This window comes from Staurois parvus, unplaced genomic scaffold (genome assembly GCF_062004578.1).
Source record: "Staurois parvus isolate SC_StPar_1 unplaced genomic scaffold, SC_StPar_1.0 ptg000655l, whole genome shotgun sequence".
In the NCBI taxonomy this organism is placed as follows: Eukaryota; Metazoa; Chordata; class Amphibia; order Anura; family Ranidae; genus Staurois; species Staurois parvus.
The window spans coordinates 729,426-747,940 of NW_028318451.1; the positions used below are offsets into that span (position 1 = coordinate 729,426).

The 18,515-nt window shown below is 40.3% G+C and overlaps 1 protein-coding gene across 1 annotated transcript in view; it reads left to right on the forward strand.

The window, feature by feature from the left end:
• LOC149448842 (ADP-dependent glucokinase-like) overlaps nucleotides 1-18,515 on the forward strand; it is a 40,025-nt gene that overhangs the window by 5,873 nt on the left and 15,637 nt on the right. The window contains exons 2-3 of the mRNA XM_089694185.1: nucleotides 11,943-12,102; nucleotides 16,315-16,505. Of these exons, the coding sequence (XP_089550311.1) occupies nucleotides 11,943-12,102; nucleotides 16,315-16,505 (351 nt within the window). The remainder of the gene's footprint in view (nucleotides 1-11,942; nucleotides 12,103-16,314; nucleotides 16,506-18,515) is intronic.

The window sequence follows — 18,515 nt, forward strand, 5'->3', positions numbered from 1 at the left end:
CTCCTCCGGCCAATGCCAGCATCCGTTTTCCGGGTTCCGGTCCCTGCGAGCGTCGGGACGTACGGGGGACGGAACTAGCGGGAAATTGAAAAATTTTAAAAGTGACACTTCACTGACTACACTAAAGTCACATAGTAAAACATTACTGTATCAAAGCATTTCACATACATTTTGTCCCTAGTGCTTTGTCCTGTGCCCTGCCTGCATTTTTACCGTTCTTTCTGCCTGGAAACAGAAAAGTCTATGGCGTCCAAAAAGCATCCCTTTAGGTCAAAAGCGGTATTAGACCAGCTAGAGAACAGCGATAGTAAATTAGAACCACTTGCAGAATTGAGTGATAATGATTCGTGGGGGAATTCGTCATCGGACACTGAAAACGATTTTGCGATTTAAGCTCAGTGATGTGCAAACTTTTTGGTTTGATTACATTATTAAAATAAATGTATTATTATTTTTGATTTCGTGTTTCAAATTTTATCATATCTGGGATGTGTACTAGACTCTTTTTCGGACAGATTTCAGTGAATTATTCCTAAAAATTACAGGCCTTCAATAAAACGACGTATTTCCATGCAAAAAAATGTACCGCTTTGAAAACAGAAATATTGACATAATCATACCGCTAGGGAGGTTAATTACCTTCAAAAGTTCCGACAGCAAATTCTTCCCATAGCATTTGTATAACTCTGCCGGCAAACCATCTGGTCCAAGGGACTTCTGGTTTGCCATTGCAAGTACCATCTGTTGTAACTCTTCCAAAATGTATAGGTGCATCTAAGATTTCTCTTTCCTCCCTGGATAAGCATGGATTCCCCAACTCTCTAAAGAAAAAAATTCCTTCATCTCCCCTTCCGCATCTTTTTGTTGCTTCCTATACAATCTTTCATAATATTGTTTAAATGTATTGACAATTTCTGGTACATATGAAGTGACTCTGCTCATTGAAAACATAATAGTGGGTATGACCATTGTTGATGTATTTGTTCTTGCCAAAAGAGCTAACATATGTCCTACACTCTCTCCTTCATAAAAATGCTGATTTTGAAATCTTCTATTTTCTGCCCTCATTAGAACCCTGCACTTATATTCCTCTTGCTTATTCACCCATTTTTAAAATGCCTCAGGGTGTGGGTCATCGAAGTATTCCTTTTCTGTAGTTCCATACTCCCCCATTATGATTTTTTTCCATTCATTATTACGTTTCTTAATTTTGGACACCTTTTTTATATCAATATGCCCTGAAGGACAGTCTTTAAAGCATCCCAAACAACCCCCATGGGTACCCTACCAACATTCCTCTAAGTAAACTCCTTCAAGAAGATCAACACTTCTCCAGACTCTCCCACTATTTCCAGCCAAAAGGGGCTCATTTTCCATTGCTCTATTCTACGATTCTCCCCCAGGCTCATCGACAACACCAATGGTGAATGGTCCAAAAGACCTCTCGGCATATATTTTATATTTTTAACGTAACATGGTGTACCTTCACTTCCCAAAGCTAAGTCAATTCTGGATAATGTGGAGTGTGTTCTAGAAAAACAAGAATATTGTAAATCATTAGGGTTTCACAACCTTCATATATCTCTCAACTCTCCCTCCCCAACTAATTGGGACAACAGACTATCCGCTGCTTGATTTGTCAAGGGGCCTGGTGGGAATCGGTCTATCCTATTATCAAATACCATATTAAAATCTCCCACTGCTATTACCAGTACATCGGGTTTATCAAATACCAATTGATAAATTTCTTAATTAACTTCAGCTTTAAAGGGCGGGGGAATATATATATTAGCCAACACACATACAAAGTCTCGAAAGGGCCATCAAGAAAAATATATTGACCCTTATCATCAATGCTAGTTTGCCTGCAGGAGAACACAACCCCCAAGTCAATCAAAATACTCACCCTTCTAGAGTAGGATGATACTGGTTACAAACCACCTACATTTTAGGTCTCCTTAGTAAGATGTGTCTCCTGCAGGCAAAGCACCCCACATTTTTATGTGTACATTATGGCAAAGACTGCTGCTCTCTTTGCTTGTTCCCCCAACCCTCGAACATTCCAGGAACATATATTCAAAGTTTTAGACTGAAAGGGCATGTTTTACTGTTTGTCATCTACCTTATTAATGTCCCTCATATCCAAATTTACCACCCTGATTGTTCTACATTCCTTTCCTCCCTCAACATTTTTTTTTTATTCCATTTTGTCTATACTGAATAGTGCATCCATTTCTCGGTGACATAATCAACTCCTAAAATTGAACCCCTAAATAACATTTGTTTCCTATTTCTTCTCTTCTTAATAGTGCACTTTTACTGAAAACCTCATACATTTTACACATTTGCAACAACAAAAAAATAACAAACATACATACACCCAACCCCTTACTTTCCACCCTTGAGCCTCATTAGGCCTATACAGGGGGCTTCCTTTTGTGATCAATGTGAAATTTTGGCTCTCCATATTGTGATAACTTCCTGCTAAATCCGTTCTAAAAAAAAAAATAGAAAAAAACCCAAAACATTCCACCAAAGAGGAACCATATACCCATCATTCCTCTTATGTGCCCCCCCACCAAAAAAGAAAAATATTTCAAAATCAATCTACTGTGAAACCTGGATAACATAAGCATGCTCTATATGCAAATTCAGTTTGTCTGCAACTTATTTATTTAATATTTATTACAGATACTTATATAGCGCCGTCAATTTACGCAGTGCTTTACATATATATTGTACATTCACATCAGTCCCTAACCCTCAAGGGGCGTACAATCTAATGTCCCTAACTTATATTCATACATACACATAGTAGGGCTAATTTAGACAGGATCCAAATAACCTACCAGCATGTCTTTGGAGTGTGGGAGAAAACCGGAGTACCCGGAGGAAACCCACGCCGGCACAGGGAGAACATGCAAACTCCAGGCAGGAGGTGTCGTGGCTGGGATTGGAACCAACGACCCTAGTACTGCCAGGCGGAAGTGCTAACCATTTAGCCACTGTGCTGCCCCCTGCAACTTCCTCTCCTTCTTTTCCAGCCATGTTGTCACCTCCATTGGTGTGTTGAAAAATGAGGTTTCCTCCAAGGCCACCACTCGCAGCCATGCGGGGTACAACATGGCATAAGTAACTTTCAGTTGTTGCAGTTTCCGTTTAATTTCTATAAACTTTGCTCTTCTTCTCTGGAGTTCTGGGGAAAAGTCTGGAAATATTGAAATCCTTGCTCCATTATAGGAGACGTCTTTCATTTCTCTAGCCTTTCGGAGTATAGTAAGTTTATCTTTATAATACAACACTTTCATGAGAAGAGGCCTAGGCTCACCCCCTGGAGGCGGTGCTCTAAATGGCACCCTATGCGCTTTCTCAATGGCAAAAAATGTTGAAAAGGAGTCTCTTCCAAATATTTATATAAGCCATTTCTCCAAAAACTCAATCAGGTTAAACCTTTCACTGCGTTCAGGGAGGCCCACAATCATTGCATTGTGTCTTCGCAGCCTATTTTCCATGTCTTCCATTTTGGAGGTATATGCATTTACTTTCTTGCTAAGTGCTTTTAATTCATGTTTTACTGGACTCAAATCCTCTTTCACTGCACTTCTCCTTCCTTCCAGGGCCGTTGTTTGCTCACGTACTTTCTACAGATCGTGTCTCAAAAAGGATATCTCCTCTCTTATACCCTTAAGTTGATCAGACATTTCAAATAGAGAGGATTTACAGGAGTTGATTGCTTGCAGTACTTCCTTTAAAGAGGGTTCTTCTGCTGTTAGAGTACAAGCTTCAGGGTTTTCCGTTTCTACCACCAGCTCTCCTACTACGCTCGCATCTAAGCTTATGATGTGCTCCTCCTTGCTTTTCTTTGCTGGTGAGGCCGCTGCCTGAGTTTTAGTCTGCTGTAATACAGTTTGACTCCCTTTTTCAGGAGTATGCGCAAAACGTTCCAATTTGGCTGCCGCCTGACTTCCCTTATCCCTTGCAGCTCGCTGCATTTGTGTGCCTTCCCCATCCTGCTGTGCTGCTGCTTCTCCCTTCTTTCTAGTCATTAGGACCACATACACTGGGAGATCGAATATCGTTAAGTCAGTTTTTAGGTTGTCACAGTCCCTCTTTAAAAGCTCTCAAGCCAGTTAACCAACATTTCAACCTCTGTCTCTGTTCCTCCTTTCCTCTGGCTCCAGCACAGCCCAATTGTCCTCACCACTTGGCAAGCAATCCTCCTCTCCTCCACAGCCCCCCGCACTTCAACTGAAGCCAACACAGACAGCCATCAAGCTCACCGGCCTCCAGGTCTTCAACCGCAAGGACCACCGCTTTCACAGCTCTGCTGCCCTCTTCTCCCAGTAAGAAGGCCGCTATTCCTCCACGATTCACAAAGATTTAGATTGCCAGGCAATCAGCCACACTGGACCTGTCCAGACCGCCACTTCAGGATCATCACTGTTCAACCCAGCCACCAAACTACCCACTGGGGAGCTCCTTCTCAGTTACGGCTCACAGCATCAAGGGTATCGCAGGGTGGGAGCGGGAGTTAAGTGATGCATGTCTGCTCACATCGACATCCAATTTTGATTGAGGTTTCAAAACCTTTGGCCAACTTTCAACTCCTCTCCTTCAACTTTTAAATTGATGTTTTGTTGCGCTGGGTGCACAGGGCTGTCCAGAGCTGGAAATAGCTTACAGTGTAGGCCCAATGCATCTGGTGTGAATGGGCCCTAAAAGTGAAAAATCAAAAGAATTATTACTAGTCTATAGTCAAATGGATAGTGATGAAGCATTCCTACCCTATGTAAAGTGTTACCAAACCCACAAAAGTAAAATCAGTTTTTGTTATGCAGTAAAGCATGCTTGTCATACTCATTGTGGAACCTCTGCATTGTGTAAAAAAGGACGTTAGATCCTGTCTTTTCTGATCCTCCCCTTCTTCTATGGTCCCCAATCCATCTGCTGACAGAACAGAGCCTTGGGGGCAAGCTGCAGATGCTCAGTTTGGAGTTTGTTTCTTGGGAGAGTGCATGTGATCAGCCCAGTGCCAATCCAGACAGAGGGTCAGGGGTTATGCAGACTCATAGGACAACCAGGGGAGAATGAAAACTCCTCCTACACACTTTAACCAGTGCTTTGGGGGACACCGATAGAAGTCACAAGACTGTTCTAATTGCTGATGAGAAAATGTATTTAGCAGTTTATATTTACTAAAATAATTGCATTTTCATGTTGTGTATACTTGTATAAACAATCCTACAGGCTCCTAACTTGTAAAGCTGTTAAGAGCTGCTAAGTAGAGGGTTGTTAAGGAACAGGCAGCCACCATGTCCTTGACAACCGATGACTCATCAGTTGTCAGCAGGACTTTGATCCAAGCATGCAGGCCAGGAAAAGGGGACGAGCGAGCGGCCGCCCGCTCCTTAAGAACCTGCTATTCATTGCTATATGCTTGTAAAACAAAAAGCTAATATTAAGTGTGTTTTTTCTCCAAGTGTGCATGGAGCCTTAATCAGTTTTCTCTTTTAAAGTACAGAAAAATACTTATTGATGGCCTGGAAATAAACTGAACTCTAAGCTTCCTATTGTTAGATAACAAAATACAGCATATTTGTGGACTGAGTGGTGTCAGCCCTGCCCATCATTTTATTTGCTAAGCTATTCAGCCATTCTCACTGTTATCTTATTCACAGCATAGGTACTAATTGACTTGTAGTCCAATATAGGAACAATAAGGGCTAAATAATCCCCTTGAGATGACATAGACCAAGAGCAAAGAACAACTCTCAATTTCTGACAAGATCAACGGGGATTTTCTGCACTTCTAAAACAATTTTAACAAAATTCTTCAAATGGTATACAGTATATATCAGAGCAAACATGAGAAGGCAGTGGTCAGCAACCATAGGGCAGATAACATGTTAAGTTTGGCAGGCAGACTTCAAGCAGAAGGTAAAAATGAGTAGGTAATTTAGGTAAGTATAGTATATAATGACAGTGGGTAAGTCTCTTGCAAAAGCAGAGCGCTCCCCCCCTCCCCCAAAAAGGTCACCTGTCATTTTGGGAATGCAGTATAGCAGCATTTTATGGTATTTCTGTTCATGCAGGTTAGACAATGGCACCCTGACTGCCATTAGGTATCGGAATGAAATCCTTGGACCCACTGTCAGACCCTACGCTGGTGCAGTGGGTCCTGGGTTTTTCCTGGTGCATGACAATGCCTGGCCTCATGTGGCGAGAGTATACAGGCAGTTCCTGGAGGATGAAGGAATTGATACCATTGAATGGCCCCCACACTCGCCTGACCTAAATCCAATAGAACACCTCCTGGGATGTCATGTTTCCGTCCATCCGACATCGCTAGGTTGCACCTCAGACTTTCCAGGAGCTCAGTAATGTCCTGGTCCAGATCTGGGAGGAAATACCACAAGACACTATCCATCATCTTATTAGGAGCATGCCCCAACGTTTTCAGGCATGCATACAAGCATGTGGGGGCCATACAAACTAGCGAGTACCATTTTGAGTCGCTGCAATGAAATTTCAGCAAAATGGAATAGCCACCTGCATCATTTTTTCTCTTTGATTTTCTTTGAATTCAGTCCTCTGTAGGTTGATCATTTTCATTTCCATCAAACGATGGGGCATCCTTACATTCTGGGATTTTCACTGTCTCTGCAGGGTGCATAAAAATACAGGAGAGGATCAGCAGCACTCAGATGCAAAAAATGATAGAAAAAAGGTGAAAATGGCATGAGCATGGTTTATGCTTTAGCAAAAAAAATAAAGTCTAATTAGGATTTAGATCAACTTTAAGCAGGTATTTGTAATGTGTACAAGACCATGTTTAGCTTTCAGGCCTGAGCAACCAGTTGCAGCTAGTTTGTCACATGAGGAAGAAAAGTATTCAAATCTTGGAGACTGCATAAGACATTAGGTTTGACATTCAGCATAGGCACGGCTATTTTACCATTCTCCCATTCAGAATATAAGAATACAAATAATGGGTGGTTATAATTTTGTAGCTGCTTGCATTTCCGCCAGAAATCATTTAGAGTCTGCTTATGAGAAGGTCTCAAAACCGAGCTCCATAAGACCCCTTTCACCATTTACAGACCAGTCCGTTCCTTTCATCCGTTCAGTCAAAAAATGGATGAAGTTTACCATCAGCTTTTCATCAATTTTTACATCTACTACCAATGTAAAAATGGACCAGTTGTCCATTTACATCGTATTTTTTTTTTTTTTTTTTAACGGAACAAACATTTGGTTACTAACATTTTATAGGTAAAGTTGATCCAGGGAATATTCAAATGCCTCTCAGGGGATCAGGAAGGAATTTTTTTCCCCTTCAGGAGAAAATTGGATCATGCTTTGCTGGGTTTTTACCTTCCTCTGGATCAGCTGTGGGTATAGGATTATAACTTTTTTTTTTTTTTTTTTTTTTTTTAATGGTTGAACTGGATGGACTTTTGTCTTTTTTTCAGCCAGACTAACTATGTAACAAAAATAGGACTTTGATCCGTTTACATCCACATCTGTTTTTTTTAAAACCGATCATCTGTTTACATCTGTATTTCCATAGAGATGCATTGATGTCCATTTTTCATCTCTCAATGGTTGGATAAAAAAAGAAACGAACAAACGGTCCACTTGTGTTAAAGGAGCCTAAATCTTGTGGCCTCATGTTCCAGTTGCAGGTTTGCTGCATCTGGCATTATGTGCTGATCTAAATATTTGCACATAAGCATTTAATTTACCGTATGTATAAAGGCTGAAAATCTTTATTCAGTCAGCCTCTACCATCAGCGCTACAGATACCTAGCTGTTAACTATCACTGTGCAGTACTGTGGGTCACCCTAAGAGATCTTGCAGTGCAGTCTGTTGGGTTCAGCTGTAAGATTGACAGCTAGGTTGTGGTATGTTTTTGGAAACATGACAACAGATTTATCATTGGCCATATGCCTGACAGGACATTTCTCTGTAAAGTGCATACTCCTGACCCCTGCACTCTGTGAGTAGTGCTGTCATTTGAATACTCCTGTTCTTTGCCACATCTGCAGAGTATGGTTTCGACTTAAGTTCCATTTAACTTGCCCTGTTACACCACTGCCAGTGCCTGTGCCATGAAAATGCCTGGACATCTATGGGGATGTGTCCTGATCATCTTGAGAGATGACCCCATGGAATCTACAGTAATCTACTGCATAGGCACCACCCAGACACGGAAGATACAAACTCTGGAGGCTGCAGCTGCTAATGAAAATAATTATGCATCTGATGGGGAGGGTGAGATAGGTTAAGTCAGGTAAGGGGCCCAAAATGAAAAGTAAACTTTATTTTTAAGTATACTTATCCTTTTAACGTAATGTCTAAAAAAAAAAAAAAAAAAACTTGTCACAATGTACTGTATATTTATTAATTCGTACACAAGTACTATCTGTACTCTTCCACTAGTTAGTGGTGGAGGGGTGCTGGACATCAAAATGTAGACAGTCATTACTTCAGCCCAAAAGGCCTGTATTCAGCAGCTCACAACAAAGTAATAGGTCAAAGAGAGAGCCAAAGTCTTTATTGTTCAACTGCTCACAACAAGCAGGGCAAATGACAGCTAACTCTGTGTTTACTCTCCCCTGCTTACTACTACTTTACTACTCTCCTGACTTACTATAAGCTCAAATGTTAAGCCCTTTTCCAAGTGAACTCTATTTGGATCAGCAAGAAATCCAGTCACAGCTCCCCAGCTGAGCAGAGCGGGTGGATGACAGGTCCCTGTCCACTCAGCTTATGCAGAGCAGACATGGACAGAGCCCACTGTGCTCTATGGGCTTTTGGTTGTAAACGGATCCTGCTGTCTGTTTACACCTGACTGCCCTCCTACTGATCTGCCTAGACAGGAACGGATTCACTTCTGTGTTTGGTTTTTGTTTCCTGTGGACGGGATTGGAGGTAGGCAGGTGTAAACAGACACAAGTTTGTTTTACCACCCGCTGGTCCTTAGGGCTGAATGGAGTGTCTGGTCAGGTCTGCCTGAAAAGCTGACAGGCGGACCGGATGGAATAGTCCGTATAAAAGGGGCCTTATGTATAGCTCCAAGATCTTTCTTGATCAGTTTTCAGCCTCTGAATTGTTTCCTTATCCTGTTAGGTAGGATTGTATAGAGGTTTGCAGCATTTAATATTTAATAAATAGTGCTACATAAGGTGTTGCCACTTTTATAAAGAAAATATATTTGACGCACATTTGTTCCATCCATCCATTGGCTGAACAGGTAAGAAGACTAGAGTTTGTAATGGTTGTTCACGGGTTGTATGGATGGTCATAGTCATCAGAGATATCTCTTGTAATGACCCCTAGCTTTTCTACGGACCTAAACAGGACAGTGTTGTGGCACAAGCATTCCTATTTAGTGGTAGAGAAAAAGGAGGACCACACTGACTCAATGCCAGCTTATAAAGGTGGGAAAAAATAGTCATCAGATCAAATGTTTAATCCTTTCCATTTTTTTTCCCCCCAAGAATGTTTGTATCTCAGGAAGCCACCTCCTAGATCAGAACTCGATTCTGCCTAAAACAGATGGGAAGATTGCCATTTTATGTCTATGATTACCATAAGACACTGAAATAATTTCATTAAATCAGTTTCTGAAATATACAGAGCTGTTTGGAAAGTCATGTCTGGTGAAAGTGAGGTTGTACAAGGTCACTGACATCTGTGTAAACAATGCCTGACAAATAGACTTTTGTAGCTTGAAAAACTAGTCAGGCGGTTGCTGTAGCTTAAAAGATTTCCAAGCAGTTGACAACTAAAATATCTTTATGCATTTTGGAGCTGTAGCTTCAAAACTTTCACTGGGACTGCAAACATCCAAATAGAAATTGGATGATAATGTGTAACAAAAGAATCTTCGCCATGTACCAAGTATTTTGCATTACGTATTCTAACTTGCATTAGAATTTAGTAATGCAAGCTGAGTTATGAGTTGCTAAACATTTCAAATCTGGAATTGTAATAGTAATGTGTATCAGTAGACAGGATGCAAAGACTTCTCCTGGGGTAATGAAACGATATCCCTTTCCCTACAAACAGCCCATATGAATGCAGGCTTTAGCTAGTGGTCTCTTGCTTTGCATGTATGCTCATTAAGCATACTTCTTTTTTTAACATAATGGTGCAAAATACTATGTATGCAATAAGATTAAATCCCCCATTAATGTCTGTTAACTCATGATACGCTGTCTTAGGAGACTGGAGTGTCATTTAACTCTTCACAAACAAAAAGTGAAGTATTATATCTGGGGGAAAAAGGTGCTTCAACTGAACTCTCAAAAAAAAATAACCAAAGTAGAAAAAAATGCCTCTGCTACCAAAATCATTTCTCCTTTCTTTTTTTTTTTTTTTTTTGCCCATTTATACTGTCTGTGGCATATGCATAATGCAGTATACACTGTTGACACCTCTAAGATGCAATAGAGTGCATCCTAATGTTGGGATAATGCAGCTCCATCAAACATGTAGAAGTTGCATAATCACTGTCTGCCCATTGGCCAAAAGAAGGCGACATCAGAGAGGATGGCAGCAATGGAGAATGTAGAGCTGTCATCGCAGGCCCACAACAAACTCAGGAGAAACTTTGTCCTAATGTGCTAGTATAATGTAATATTTAACCTTAAGGAAGAACTTTACCCATACAATAATCTTTCCATGAAATGCTCTGTTTTTTTAGCTTTTTTTTTTTTTTTCCTTAGAGCAAACAAAGTATTCTGTGTATTTTGTGCAGTGCTGACAAAAGCATTTGTACTTTGCATGGCTGTTTCTCTGCATCAGCGATAGGCTGGAATGAAGGTTTCACTATGTAATTCTGGCATCCGCAGCAGTATCGCTACAACATATTCAGATGAGCCAACAAGTATGAAACCATGTATGCAAATTCATGTATGCGATCGTAGTGCCAAGTAACAAATTACATGTATTAAAAGCTGACTCCATCATCTGGCAACAGAAAGGTTAGACTAGGGTTTCTCAACAAGGGTTCAATGGCACACTAGGGTTCTTCCAGAAGTTCCCACTGACATTGTTTATCTACAACTCATGATACATTAGTGCGATATAGTAATTCTTAGCTGGGGTTTACTTGGCTGAAAACTCAAGCAAAATGAAAATGTTGCAAAACCAAGACAAATTTGTATAGTTGTCACTTAATTTGTGACTATTGAGCTTTGGGAAAGCACATTTTGACATGAATTTCAGATATTTGTAAACCGTTATGAAAACAATTTATCATTTTCCTTCCACAATTATGTGCCACTTTGTGTTGGTCTATCACATAAAATCCCCTCAAAAATAAATTTTATGTTTTTGGTTGTAACATATGTTGACATTTTCAAAGGGTATGAATACTTTTTTCAAGGCACTGTAGTTTGCAAGGTACAAAATAATATGCTAATATCAGAAAATTCATCATGGTGGGAACGTTGTATAAAAATGAAAGGCACAGTAATCTTGAGCCCCAGTTCACACCAGTGCGACTTGTCATGCGATTTGACAGTTCCAAATTGCATGCCAAATCACACCTTATTGGCAGTGGAACCATTGATATCGGTGCTACTCCCACCCCGTTGGAGTCGCAGCAGTTTTAAATATAGTTCCTGCATGAATTCACAGAGATGTCAGGCAAGTCTCATCTGAAATCGCACTGACCTGTGGTTCTGTAATTGCGCTACTTCAGGTTTCAGTGTGAACAGGGTTAAAGATCCAAAGAGCATCACTTAGAATTGATCAGGCACACCCTTTTTAACTTCTGCAATTTGTAAATAGACTTGGCTTCTCTCAAATATATGACTCCTGCTGGTCATAATTTTGATAACAAATATACTTTGTACTGAGACAATTCACCCGTTATTTTAGGCCTTCTTACAAATGCTTTTATAACCTGTAAGTTTGTATTTCCACACAGGTTTTGGAGGCTGCCTGGATATCATTGTAGATGGTGTAGCCCTGATGAAGGAAACAACCATAGAGCCTAGTTATAACCCGGTTCACCATAACTTCATTGAGACAGAGACACAGTTGGCTGAGAGTTTTGCCTATTTCTTTCCTCCTGGTGCAGCTTCAGAGTAAGCGTTTCATTTACCAACACCTGAAATAAGCTTCGCTATAACTATGAAAAACCACCCTTACCACTGTATGAATGCACTGCTGACAACTCTGACCAGATGTGGTGTTTTGCAAATAGTGGTTTAGTCTAGGTTTGCATTTGTGCAGGTGGTGAGACTTGCATTTGTGTGGGCACTGCAGCACCTTTGTTTAAATTGGCAGCTGTACCTGCGTTTCCTGCAGGGGGAAAAAAATCCTCTGACCCTTTTTTTTTTTTATGTAAAGGTGGTCACATGAAACCACGTGGTGCTTTTTGGCACCATGCGGTTTCATACAGCCAAAAACAGGTCACTTCTTTTGATGCATGGGGGTGACATTACGCTTCTGCAAAAGAAAAGTGTGTTTTGGCTGCAGGTGTGAGCACTCCTGCAATTTTACATGCAGTCCTGCACCCACAACAGTGTGAACCTAGCCTTGGGAATAGTATTTGGGTCTGCCATATGGGTTGGGGCTCACATCTCAGTAATATTTCTATAGTAAATGCATTTTAATTGCACATAAAAGGACTTGCGCCACCAGTCATTAATCTTAACACATTGATAAAACATCATACAGCTTTTACTAAATAAATATTACTTTAGAAAATCCAAATTAATGTTCTGAAATTCCTTTTATATTTAAACAGACATTGTGCCAAATGATCTTATCTATATAGCTAATCCTCCAAGGGGGATATTGGAATGTCATTACTGCATAGTAAGGAAACTTAACAGATATTGTATGTTTTGGAAGAATATTGTTTTTAGCTATGAGAAACAAATGGTTTATTTATAGCCATTGATGTTCTAGATTAGCCTTTCACCTTCCTCTTAGTTACATAGTTAGTCTGGCTGCAAAAAGGTAAAAGTCCATCCAGTGCAACAAAAAAAAAAAAAAAGTTATAACCCTACACCCACAGTTTGTATCCAGAGGAAGGCAAAAAATCCAGCAAAGCATGATCCAATTTACTCCTGCAGGGGAAAAAAATTCCTTCCTGTTCCCCCGAGAGGCAATTGGATATTCCCTGGATCAACTTTACTTATAAATGTTAGTAACCAGTTATATTCTATGTATCCAAGAAAGAATCCCAGGCCTTTTCCTTCTTTTTTTTTTTTTTTAAGCAATCCACTGAGCTGGCCAGAACCAACTCTTGAGGGAGTCTATTCCACATGTTCACACCTCTTACTGTGAAGAAACCTTTCTGTATTTGGAGATTAGATCTCTTTTCCTCCAGGTGTAAAGAGTGCCCCCCTTGTTCTCTGATGACCTCCAAGCTGAATAACTCTACACCAAGTTCACTATATGAACCACTGATGTATTTTTATATGTTGACCATATTGCCCCTTAATCTCCTCTTCTCAAGAGAGAATAAATTCAGTTCCTCTAATCTTTCCTCATAGCTGAGCTCTTTCATGTCTTATTAGCTTGGTTGCCCTTCTCTGTACTTTCTCCAGTTCCCCGATTGTTCTTTTTGTGAATTAGTGTTCAAAACTGAACTGCATATTCCAGATGAGGTGTTACTAATGATTTGTACAGGGGTAATATGATATCTCTCTCTGGAGTCTATACCTCTTTTAATACAAGAGAGGATTTTGCTTGCTTTAGAAACCGCAGCTTGGTATTGCATACCATTATTAAGCTTGTGATCTACCAGAACCCCCAGATCCTTCTCCACAATTGATTCCCCCAGTTGTACCCCCCCCCCCCAGTATGTATGATGCATGCATATTCTTAGCCCCCAAGTGCATAACCTTACATTTATCAACATTAAAACTAATTTGCCACATAGTTCCCAATTAAACAGTGCATTGAGGTCGGCTTGTAAGTTGGAGACATCCTGTAAGGACGTTATTCCACTGCACAACTTGGTGTCATCTGCAAAGACTGAAATAGGATTTTTAATCCCAGACCCTATATCGTTAATAAATACATTAAAAAGTAAGGGTCCCAACACTGAACCTTGGGGTACACCACTGACAACCCTAGACCATTCAGAGTATGAATCATTAACCACTGCTCTCTGAGTACAATCTTTTAGCCAGTTTTCTATCCATTTACATACAGATTTTTCTAAGCCCGTAGATTTTACCTTACACATTAGCCATGTGTGGGGAACTGTGTCAAACGCTTTTGCAAAATCCAAGTATACCATGTCCACCGCCACCCCTCTGTCCAAGGTTTTGCTCACCTCTCATAAAAAGAAATCAGATTTGTTTGACAACTTCTGTCTTTCATGAATCCATGCTGTCTGTTGCTTAAAATATTTTTTACAGCAAGAACTCATCTATGTGGTCTTTTATTAAACTCTCCAGTATATTCCCAATTATAGAAGTTAAACTAAGAGGTCTATTATTAATTGACAAAGATTTTGTCTCTTGAAGAAGCTAAACTGAGAAACCACATCCAGGATGGACTCTTCCCTCTTCAGCAAGCAATAGTTAACTGGAATTTCAGGGTCTAATGGGGGACTAATAGAATGCTGTAACGTGCAATAAGGGGATTAGCCACACAGAAAGTAATTTAGCACAGTGTCTGAACATAAATGTTGTCACTAAATACACTTTAGAATGTTAATTTGGATTTTTTAAATAAAACCTATTTAATAAAAACTGTAAGATTTTTATTATTGTGTTAAGACCTCAATAGTCTTACGTAGTTTCACAATTTGCAAATAGGGGTTGCAAACACACACAAAAAAAGCAATCAAAATTAATTCGCCTGAAAGGTGTGAACCACTATAACTGGTTTTTGATTTGCATTGCAATATTGCACAATACAACTTTTATGGCACACCAGTATCCAGCACAGATTAATGTTCCTTTAAGGATAACTCCTTTGTCGGATTTTCATTTTGTCACTGGGAGTGTCACCCCCTATAAACAGATGTGCCTGTCCTGTTGACACCAGCCCCCTTCGGTGCTAGCCCTCCTGTCCACTTTCACCCAACCCTCTTCCTGCAATGTCCATTGCAACTGCAAACCTCCTCTCAGAAATTACAACATCTACAATCCTGCTTTTCTCAGCACCCACACTATCTGCACCCCTCTTCGCTTTCTGCCCACTGCGCCAGCAACCCCTTTCTCTCAACAACCATTGTGTTTTGCTCCCTCCTTTTCCCAGCACCCTTTTGCACTTACGGTTTTCATTTTTCTCAGCTTCCATTGTACTTGCAACCCTTTTTCCTCAGCACCCACACTTTCAATCATAGGGTGACAACACTCACTGCATTTGTATGCATAGAGAAGCAGGGTTGTTTCCCTAGGCTGATTGCTCCTGATTTGGACTACCTACCATCTACCCTTCTCCTAATTTCCTTTACAGGTGTTCAGTAGTAACCTGGGAGGGTTGACAACACCACTTGGGATTTCAGTGCAACAGTAGCACAGTGTTGTCAGCTCACTACAGGAAGTTACAAGCTCACTGTATTTCTGGCAGGATCAGCAGGAATTTTTGCACTTCTCAAACAGCTATAAAGAAGAGCTTTGAGAATGGTAACAGAAGGGGTTTTATATACATTTGTCTATTAAAGGAAACCCGTAATGAGAGAAACCTTTAGACTGCCATTGCTGATCTCTTTCTGAAAATGCTAGAGTGAACTGAAGAGATCGGCAACTCAAAGTAGAAAAGCCAGAGGATTAGATGAAAGTCAAACTAGAAAATTTATTTTAAAAAATTAGTAATGGAGACTTCAAATTTCTGCGCAACGGAAGGTTTATGATCACATAAAACATAAAATGCCCTCTTGGGGCAGGCAACTTTAATTCCTTTTACTAATTAGTGACATACCAGTCACTAACTGGTGAAATCTTTACAATGTCTCAGGTTAAACAAAAGAAAGTGTTTTATTTCTGTGTTGCTGTTCAGGAGCCATTAATATCTATATATTTTTTTTTTCTCTCGATAATGTGATTTTCTGACTGCATGCATGTCATTAAAATTTTGTGTAATAATTACTGTTTTTAACCCTTGTAGCTTCATACTCTTACCAAATTGTGCTTTTTGTGTTTTCTTTTGTTGCTTTTTTTTTTTTTTGTTTAGCCTTCATTTACCAATCTTGAGGTACTTTGAAGATATGCAACATTCAAATGCACCATTATCATTTATATAAAATATACAAAGACCGCTAAACTTAAAGCAAATACAACCCGTAACAGTGCAGGGAATCTTAATTTTAATCTTGTTCATTTTAATAGGAGATATGTATCCAACGAGACGTTGTTTAGAAAGCTTGTGGATGCCTCTAAAAGACTTCCTGAAATGCGTTGGGCTCTAGGTGGAAATGCTCCAGTCATGGCAAACCGCTTAGCTGCTGAAGGATGTGATGTTCTACTAGGGGGTCGTCTGAGTCAAGAAGAAGCTAGTGTGTTATCCGATCGCATCATAGGTAAGGTTATGATTCATTTAGTCTGTCATGTTCCACTTAAATCACGTGTCAATAAGAACCATACAAGTGTGGTATCTCTTGTTTTAAAATGTGTGTATCGATTGCTATATCAGCGAGTGGATAGACCTCTACTGATAAACTACAGCTGCAGCCAGTGCTGTAGCCATAAGCCACCTGAAGTGATACCATCTATTGGATAAAACCATAGGCGCCCACACAGAGGTGTCAAAGTGGCACTTGGTTTTTGTTTTACTATTGTCTTCTTTCAAATCTGTTTCTTTGTGTGCACACAGAAATAATGTGACAGCTGGAGCCAGGTGAATTTTGTTAGTCTGCCTACCTCTATGTAATTAATTCATAGCTGTAATGTGATCACATGATTGGGGACCATGCTGAATGGTTCCAGTTGTTGAGACTATAGCTTGGACCAATGTAATTATGTATATACCATACCTGGTTGATCCCCCTGGAAGCTAGAAATCACTGAAATAGACACGGTTACTCCAGTGATCTCCACTAGCCGGTAGATGTTTCACTACCCATTACCTGGGCATGATCCACGCTTACAATCGGGCAACCTGCACTGAGAGGGTCCATGCATCCATTTCCACATTGCAGGCATATGGTCAGGAAGTGGCTGAAAAGTGCTGCAGGAGATCAGCAGCACTGAGATGAACCTAAGAGAGAATAAAAATCGAAAACAATATTGTTTAAACAAAAAGTCAGTTAATACAGTGATTTAGCAAACTAAATGTCATTCAGCCAGGGTTTACATCTCCTTAAAATCCATAAAGGTTGAAAGTACTGATATTTTGTTAATAATAAAAAATATAATTAATAAAAACTGAAGCAGAAAAACAGGTTGCTAAAGTTATTTATATCCTGAAAATTCGACTGTTGTCTATTTTAAGATAGTCTAAGCACCTAAACCAGATGGCATCCACCCAGTGTGCTAAAACCACGCCAGTGAATAATAAACCACTATATCTCTTGTTCTTTCCCAGCTGGAAAAGCCCCGTGCATACTGTGCAGTTGTTTAACTACTTAGCTACTGGGCACTTTCACCCCCTTCCTGCCCAGGCCAATTTTCAGCTTTCAGCGGTGTCACACTTTGAATGACAATTGCGCGGTCATGCTGCACTGTACCCATGTAAAATGTTTATAATTTTTTTTGAGATCGAGCTTTCTTTTGGTGGTATTTAATCACCACTGGGTTTTTATTTTTTGATAAACCAAAAACTGAAAATTTTGAAAAAAGTGTTTTTTTTCTTTGTTTCTGTTTATAAAATTTTGTAGATGACTAATTTTTTCTCCTTCGCTGATGTGCACTAATGAGGCTGCAGTGATGGGCACTGATGAGCATTGACAGGCATCAGTGATGGGCACTGAAAGGTAGTACTCCTATATGGCACTGTTAGAGGGCACTGATATGTGGCATTGATGGGTACTGACAAGTGGCACTGATGGGGCTACACTACTCATCAGGGCACTGATCACCGGTGCCCTGATGATCAGTGTAGATGTCCCCTCTAAGGAATGCCGATTACCGGCTCTCTTCTGCTCACGAGCTGTCAGCATGACCACTCGGGAGGAGAGAAATGCCGATAACCTGCATTTCCTTATTTACATCGATCAGCTGTGAATGGACACAGCTGATCACATCACAGAACCAAAGTCTTCTGCTCTTTCCGCTGATCGGTGATCCCAGGGAAACCGCGCACCACCAATCGCTGCACACCCCCAGTTAGAGTGAGAGGACATCTTATGACATCCTCCCAGAATGAGACAACCACCTTGCGCCCATCATTTCCTTATATGGTGGGCAGGAGGCGGTTAAGGTGGAGAAAAACATCTAGATATGGGTAACCATAGACAAGTACTGTAAGTCTAACTTCTGTGTTGTGTAAATAATTGAAAGTGGGGCAGGGGGGCAGAGAATTAGGTTCAGGGGAATAGGGTGGTGTGATTTTATCAGGCATAGAGTAACGGTGGGGGTGGGGGGAGGCATAC